We start from the raw sequence: 8,298 nt of genomic DNA on the forward strand, positions 1-8,298 counted from the left end.
CCTCCTCCTATATCAGCTCCCAGGCGCCGGTACAACTGTCCTGATCCTGCCACTCGTGGTACTCAAGGCTGAGATGCAGCGTCGGTGTAATAAAGTTAATATCAAGGCCTATATATGGGAACCATAATCCAAGCCTGACTACTTACACTCATGTCCCCTTATTATTATTGCGGTGGAACAGGCGGTACGCGCACTATTCCGAGAATTCCTGAACTGTCTATTAATTGTAAATGAGCTTGATCAGGTGGTATTTAATGAGTGCTATCTTACTGTTACTGTACTAGACTACTGCCTAGCTATAGGCCTGCTCCCCCTGCTCCAAGAACTGGAATACCAGATAGTCTTTTTAACCAGGATGATGCCACTATCACTAGTAAATTAATTCCAGACAGTCATGCTGATGCATGGAGCCTGCATGGTCCGCAGTCCCACCACGTATTAAGATATTCTTTACAAAGTGAAGCGGTCTGCCCCTAACCAGTAGTTTATTCCAGAATTCGCCCTCCTATTAATCCAGGAAGTCATCGCGCAGATATAACCAGGCAAGCGAGCTATCATTTACTGTGGCTGTAAGGATACTGCCCAGGAAGTAGCCGAGATGATTAGAGTACTACTATACCACTCTAGCTCTGGTAGTGTGGATGCTAAGGCAGGTATATTATAGAAATAGAGAGATGGAGACCCGCTATATATCATGGCTACGTCCGCGTTCGGTATAGGAGTCGACTATCCGGAAGTTCAAGATATGGTACATGTTGGAGTGCCCTCGAACATGATTGATTTCGCGCAGGAGGTGGGAAGATTGGGGTAAGACAGGAAGGGCAGATTATCTACAGTACTGGTCCTGTACCATTGGCGCGCCAGGGTAGATGCTCCGAACCGGCCGATACTAGATGTAGCTGAAGCAGTAATACACTGATACTGCCATGGACAGAGCTGTGGTGTACTTGAGATCGCGTGCTTCCTGGATGGCGAAGGCGCCGAACTATGTAAGAGAGAAAGGGCGCTCTGCGGTTTCTGCAGCCAGAGGTGATACTTATCCAGCCTACCATGGGAATTGGAGCTATCTGATGATAACAGCCCAGATAATCTAATAACTGGGGTACAAATGCTCTACAGCAAGACCAAAGCCGAGAGCCAAGGCCTAGCAGACTATGCCCACTAGCTAGAAGTCTGGCGGGGAATCTGCATGATCTGCTACTATTTACCAAATGCAGCCTCGGGAATAAAGTCATATGCCTAGTATCTATTCAACAAGTATACTAACCTGTAAAAGTTTAAATACCTGGACGCTAAGAAAGCAGCGAGACAGGTAAACCAAGGCTAAGGGCACTGGTTTGAACCCTATAATAGCTGCTTCCACTGCTATAACCCCTAGTTAGTATATGCCGCCTGGGAATAACGTGAATGCGCTTTCCCTGATCTTGTCATGCTAACCTGCTGGGCAATATACTAAAAGCTATCCTGGCGAGAACAGTTTCTACCCCAGCTTAGGGGGGCGCATGTAAAAGATAACGAGACTGCCTATATGCTATAGTTAGGAACTACTCAGGAAATGTTTGGGGAACCAGGTTTAAAGGTAACGGAAATTACGGATTTTGCATGGCGATAGATGCGTGAGAGATAGGGCTAAAGATGAATATTCACATAGTGATGAATATAATCTTAGTTGCGCTGGAGACTAATAACATTCATAATTTTTAAATCTCCAAGTCAATTCCTCTTGAATTATTTTTATATTATGAAATTATTCCATCGACAGTGACTAGGATTTCATAGGCTATAGGCTGATTTATTGCCTAAGTATGGTATAAAGACTGTTGTTATGGTCTACTCCAAGGGAACGAAGAAGTGGGTTTTTTTAACTACAGGTAAACCAGCTGGTATTTAATTGGATAATTTTACTTGAGGGTGAAAAACGCGAACTGAGGGGTCAAGGCTACTATTATAATTGGAATGACAGGGCGTGCATTAACAATGCAATGAGGTAATGAAGACTCGCTGTATAGCAGAAATAGTAGTAAATTAAAAGAGACTGGGCAGAAATCTAATGAACCAACAACCCCCGTTTACGCAACCCAATCACTTGAACCCTACTCCCAAGGCCCGAGGGTTAGGCAGTAAATTAGTAAAAATACTGTAATCTGGCTATATACATGGTTTCCGTCGCTATAGATAAAGCACCCTGTACCTGATGATGGATCACAAGTGGAAGCACTATAGACCCTGGACTATCCTGGCCATAATGGCAGCCCCGGCACGCCGATGCTAATATTCTCTGTAAGAGCGAGTCTGTCAGGTTGGATGAAAAGAGGGTACTGTATCAGACGCCCGCCGTTTCTTCGACCCAAGAGGGCTGCCTTTCTTAGGGTTCAGTAGTGGGTTAGGTGCGCCTGCATCTTTAGTACCGTCCGGCTTCATATTCTAATTAACAGGGGCTGCTGGGGTGGTCTCCTTCCCTTCCTTACTCTCTAACTTTGAGTTCTGGAATCCAGAACTCTTATTGTAATGCTCTTCTGATCTACTCCCCTTCAATTCCAATAGTGGGGAAGGTAACTTATTACTCTTGGGTTTCGGGGTTGGGGAGGCAGGGGTCACCTCCAGGGGTTCCCCTGACTTATTAACCTTTGGTGTTGCCCTGATAGCGGGTTTGGGGGTTTCCAGATCCTTACAGGTGTTCTTCTGGTTGAGAATAAGATTTTATAATGCCCGATGCTAGCATGTAAAGGTTAGCCATATACTGGATATCCATATACAGTATTTCACCCGAGGGCAGGTTTACCTAAGAGTGAAATACTAAGAGGGATACTTATATTCTTCTATCCTGTCTTGGTCTTCTGGTCATACCCGAGGTCATGGATATCGTCTATTAGTAACCGCGATGTGGCCTGCCTGAACTTAGCTATGATAGCCTCCGCGGCCATCTTTTCTATAGTGTCAGAGGTGATTTCTAAGACTATATTATTATTAACCTTGTCCGATACTGCTATTTCCGGGTTGTTCTCAGGGTTGCTGTCAGCCTTTTTGGCCTGCCTGTTTAAGATTCGCGTTTTTAGATAATGCTTGATGTCACTCTCGGCCAGGGTTGCGGCCGCTTGCGGGATAAACTTGCGGGAATTATTATAGCTGATGTATTACTTAATTATATGCTGACTAAACAGGATCTAGATCTTCTGGGTTAGCCTTTGGCCCATGCAGTTTGTCTGCCTGATGACCTGTTCTTCAGTGGGCATATTTAGGGCAGCCTCTATTATAACTGTTCTTGCGCAGCAGTAATAGAGGTTTAGCCTGAGAGATCTAGTCGCGTAAGATACCAGAGCTACCTAGTAATCTGATTTTAGGTTATAAAAATATCCTTTTATACTTGACCGCTCTTCTTGTGTTTGTCTGGAGTATATAGTGGTATATTAGATGCCCAAGGTATTAAGGAATATTTTAACTAGCTAATCTGTTAAGGGCTAATGGATAAAGATAATAAAGCGGATTGGTGGGTGTACCGGGCCGATGCCCGTGAACGGCGGATCCCATAGGCCCTCTGAGTCAAAAATCTTCAAGAGGTATCTCAACTTTAGTATATTACCTGCGAGATATAGTGCTTGTCCTACTGCAGTGTTAGGGACAGTGATGTTGGGTTCCAGGCATGTCTTTGAGAAGTAGAGGGAAAAGTCTAGATCCGGGCGGTGATTAATCTCCTTTCTTATTGGCGCCGCTAGAGACTGTTAGTTTCTAATTTACTGGGCGAACCTGTATATTCAAGGCGAGATTGCTGCGAGGTATAACTATTAGAAGATGCTTATGTGCATTCGCCTCTTCTTATCCAGTACCAGGTCAGTATTGCTATTCTTGGATCCACCGGGCTGCTTTAGGATATATACCAGGGGTGTATATATGCAGTCATGGTCCTGCTGGACCCGAGGTGAAAAGGCTAACTTAATTATTATTACTCTGTTAGGCGGGATCTCGCTCCTAATAGGGATATCTGTACCCGGCTGAGGATCTGTATAAACCTGACCCAGATAAATCAGTCCTAAAATCACTGGGAGGATATGGAACCCAGTTAAGGTATCTAGTTAGCTATTATACACGAGCGCGGCTAGATATTAAGGAGCCAGGAGGTAGACCGGGGTATTAATCTTGCTAGCATTCTAGTGCTTAGCAGTATTTTAATAGGCTATCTAACTATCTTTAGCTATATTATTATTGTCCTGCCCGTCCCACTCTGCCTTGTAAAGTAGCGTGAGGTACCCTAATATATCTGTGGGCTTGTTCGACATTAGAGTTACAGTAAGGAACCAGATATGCCTTGCCAGGAGTAAAGTAACAGACTGATATTAGCATGATTTAATTATCTTGACTACATGTCCTTTATCGCATACCACGTGATGAAAATAGTCTACTATCATTGACTTGTACTTGTATGTTTTAGCCTTAGGTTCAGTATTATCCTTGTCAAGCTCCTGTATCCGTGCCAGGGCTGTAATTGCTGCTTCGATATTTTCTTGTATTTCCTGGGTTGGTAGGGTTTCATTATCTTTATTGAATATGGGCTTTGCCTACATAATATTAGCTAGTTGCAACCAGACTCAAATACAGGTCTTGAGAGGACCAGGTTTTTCACTCCTGGGTAAGGCCCTCTACCAATCCTACCCACGGGTGAAAAACCCAGAAGACGGGGATGACAGACCTTAGGCTGCTTAGGGCGTGAGGTCTGTGGTATAGCCTCCCTGTGATCTATTATATCTTCGCAAGTTATTCTTTTAGCCCATGTCTGGTAACTTAATAAAATAATAGTGCGCGCTGTATTCGGGTCTGTGCGGTCCAATACTTCTAACCATGGCTGTAGTTTATTAATATTGTTAATGATTGCATTCGCCTGCCTCACGTTGCTGGTGTACTTGCGTGAGCCGTGGAATAGCTGCATGTTAAATATATCCTGGAACTGCAACTGCCACTTGTTGAACCACGTGTTGATTATGGAAGGCAGATATAGAATTAAAGTTAGTTTGAATTCTCCTGACCCTTTCTCCAGAAGCCTGGTGAATAGTACTAGATAGGCCAGTATCTGGGTAGTTTTCCCCAGCCTATATAAGTCTGTAATAATTCCCCCTCCTATCTTACTCTGCTCCTGATCCTGTATAAACTTAACCCCGGTTACCTGGTGGCGCTTTAGAATAATAGACTCATTGCTGGTCTAATCAAGTTCCGCCAGCTGTATTTTCTAATTGATGCCGAAATTCTCGTATGTATCTTTAAATAAGGGACCTGGATTAGCTGATATTCTAATATACTCCTGTACCTTTTGCAGCTAGGCTAATTGCTCTTTATCTAATCCCTCTTTATTATTAATATCTGGCTGGTCTACCTGGCTGACCAGGGCGGATTAGTTGGCGGCCTCTAGTGGCATGATGATTGATGCCGGCTTAAATAAGATACCCTTAGCCTAAAACTAGTCACTCTTCTCTACTAAGAGCCTGATGAGGTGCTGTTGCTGGGCCGCGGTTATTAGCGCCCTGATAATATCTTGTTGCTGCCTGGTGTCGAGGGACTTCTCCACTGATTTCGATAATTCATGTACCAGGTTAGCGGCTCTGTCAAGGCTCTTATTATCCAGTGCTAGATTTTGGTCATCGCTGATGTTTGCAGAATCAAATGCGTCGCGGTACGCGATGAATTCCTCCTGAGTAAACCCCAGGATTTCATTAACAGGATATTCGGTAGGGTTACTACCAGGCGGGCCTATAACCTGTAGCTTGACAGCTGAATCATTATAGATCTCTAGTAGTGACGGCCTTCCGTGCTGACTTATGGTGGGTACTATGCCCTTCGAGACCTGCCCTCTAATATAGGAGAGCAGTTTCCATGTGTAGAGCCAATCATGCGCTTCGACAGTAATATTGCCTGAACCTAAGCTGGACTTCGGGAATAAGTCAGGACAAGATTGCATTAACTAGAAGGAGTACCATGCTATACCCAGGGTGGTTACTAATCTTTTAGTAACTTCAGTATTTTCTTGCTGAGGGCATGTCGGACTAAGCAGCACGGCCTTGTACCTTAAATCACTCTATATAGTCCCGAGCAACCTGGGGTTAAGTATATTATATTTCTTATCCAGCGGCGGGGTCCATCCGAACTTATCCCCTCTGTTAGTGATATATCAGTCCAGCCACGGCTTGGTTGATTTATCTTCTTTATAGAGGTCCTAAATATCTGAACTGGTCTCCAGACGCAGAGCCCCCGCTAGATAGGAGGTTCCGGTGTCCAGCTTCTTGACTGTATCAAGGGTGTAGGTGATATTAGGGATACTGCATGGCTGCTGTAGAGGTTTTTACTTGGGTGCTGGTTTCCCTGACAACTTTTTCGGCGCGTTTGATTTATTTGGGTTTAAAGTAGGTATCGGATTGTTTTAGGTGTTTAAAATAGCAGGCAGGATGTCGGCCTCTTCTGGTGGGGGGTGTTCAGGATCAGCGGGAGGACCTGATCTCCCTGGTATATCTGGAATAGTTGATTTGTCTTGCTGCTCCTCAGTCAGACTCAGATTGGTTTTCTCTGGCTTGGAGGTAGGATTGAGGCCTATAGCCCCGTAAGGATAGGGGGGTTCCATATCTATTAAAACCAGGTCAGTACTTCAATACTTTATAGGGTATTTTACCTGAGGGTAGATCAAGGCCACCTGCTCGCCGGTGAAATACCCAGCTGGTGCGGGAGGCTGAAAGCTATCTTAACAGATACCTTGAAATGTGATTGAAGATCACATAGCCTTGGGGTGGCTGTCCTGGCGAGCCCGGTATCTTGTGACCACGTACCTTTCGATTTCAACTGTGAGTAACACATGACCGGGTTGCTGCTACCCCGTGGGGCAGATCAAGCGACGCAGGGATCTTGCGGGCAGATCACCCGGACAGGCGGTGGTTCTTTGTGGTGTAGATGTGTTGTTGATAGTGAGGAGTCTAGTGAGGGCATAGGGGCAGGGAGGTAAAGAATTGAGGAAGAGTAACCGACTAATAAAGACGGTCCAGTTACGGTTGGTGAGAGAGGTGTAAAAATAAAAGAAATAGAAAGAGAAGAGGGAGGAGAGAAGAAGAGATAAAGTGCTTTGTAAATAATAGTAACACGTGATATTAGACTGCCTATTTGGGATAGAAAGTGAAGTGAGAGATATTTACTAGTAAATACTATACAAACACGCCTTACCCGGCAGTATAATATCATGTATGCCTTACCCTCGAGTGAAAAACCATTAATACTATTCCTAACTTACCCCTGGTTGAAAAACCTAGATATCTCTTCCATTACCTTACTCACGCGGTTCAGCCAGAATCAGCATGGTGGCGCGGCCTCTCACTCGTCCCTTGCCAGATCTGATATCCTCAGTCACCTTACCTACTGCTATATATAATACTTTTCTTGACATAACAGTATTAGCAAACTCCTGTAAGGGGAGTAATATACTAAGCTCTTTAAAATAGGTCGCTCCTACTGTCGTGTCTAGTATAAATACATGGGCTGATATGAATGCTTTCTTATATCCTTTAATAGTCTCTTCCCATGGTTTTCTCCTAAGTATCTCTAGTAATGCAGTATACAGGCACTCCAGTGTCATTCCACTATGTACTATATATTTAAAGGTAACCTTCCTACCACGGTTTACTCTATATCGCATGTAAACCTGGATAGTGATATCAAAACGGACCTTAGTAATAGGCCGGTAATCTTAGTCACACTCTCTTATAGGGCAGGTGAGGATTGCTTCCTCATGTTCCATGACCGGCAGGACTGGTTAAGAGTAATGGAGTAATTAGAGAAACTCAATTTCTACTAATATATACAGGATTAATAGTAACAACACCTACTAGTAATACCAGTACCAGTATGAATGGTTAGGTCGCGACTCAGTATTTTGAGGGTATGGGCGGAAAACAGGGCTGTCGCATAGTGTATAAGTCACACACCTATCCACGGGCTGGGAATATAGCACCAACTGCAGGAAGGATATTCAGTATATGGATAATATCTAAATGCCATGCGCCTCGATCAGTGAATGTTGAATAAAGCAGGGTAGACAGCGGGAACAAGCGGCGGCTGGGTTGCACGGGATTAGATAGAGAAGCAAAATTTTCAGGGTTGTCTAGATAAAAAGAAGACTAGGGTAGGTATATACAATAGAGCAACCCGGGCAACGTAATACCAACTATATAGTATATTAAATATTATTAGTCTTGACTGGGCCTTCTGTTAATGTTTACGGCATATCTTCAGGGTTACTTGTGGTGTTTAAATAGTTAGTAAACCCGTTAGTAA

At 44.0% G+C, this 8,298-nt stretch overlaps 3 protein-coding genes across 3 annotated transcripts; 1 reads left to right on the forward strand and 2 right to left on the reverse strand.

The window, feature by feature from the left end:
* Positions 1 to 694: 694 nt before the first annotated feature.
* Positions 695 to 1,165, forward strand: ASPSYDRAFT_96097 (uncharacterized protein; the record flags this gene model as incomplete). The annotated part of the gene is made up of 2 exons (XM_040853209.1): positions 695 to 807; positions 1,081 to 1,165. The coding sequence occupies 2 exons, from the start codon at positions 695 to 697 to the stop codon at positions 1,163 to 1,165; spliced, it is 198 nt and encodes a 65-aa protein (XP_040695662.1).
* Positions 1,166 to 4,175: 3,010 nt separating this feature from the next.
* Positions 4,176 to 4,921, reverse strand: ASPSYDRAFT_1176082 (uncharacterized protein; the record flags this gene model as incomplete). The annotated part of the gene is made up of 3 exons (XM_040840309.1): positions 4,176 to 4,262; positions 4,377 to 4,553; positions 4,685 to 4,921. 3 exons carry the CDS (start codon positions 4,919 to 4,921, stop codon positions 4,176 to 4,178), a joined length of 501 nt encoding a protein of 166 aa, XP_040695663.1.
* A 190-nt stretch (positions 4,922 to 5,111) lies between these two features.
* Positions 5,112 to 6,173, reverse strand: ASPSYDRAFT_936479 (uncharacterized protein). The gene has a single exon (XM_040852866.1). It carries the CDS (start codon positions 5,942 to 5,944, stop codon positions 5,447 to 5,449), a length of 498 nt encoding a protein of 165 aa, XP_040695664.1. The 5' UTR covers positions 5,945 to 6,173; the 3' UTR covers positions 5,112 to 5,446.
* Positions 6,174 to 8,298: the final 2,125 nt, after the last annotated feature.

Source organism: Aspergillus sydowii, assembly GCF_001890705.1.
Source record: "Aspergillus sydowii CBS 593.65 unplaced genomic scaffold ASPSYscaffold_45, whole genome shotgun sequence".
Classification (NCBI taxonomy): Eukaryota; Fungi; Ascomycota; class Eurotiomycetes; order Eurotiales; family Aspergillaceae; genus Aspergillus; species Aspergillus sydowii.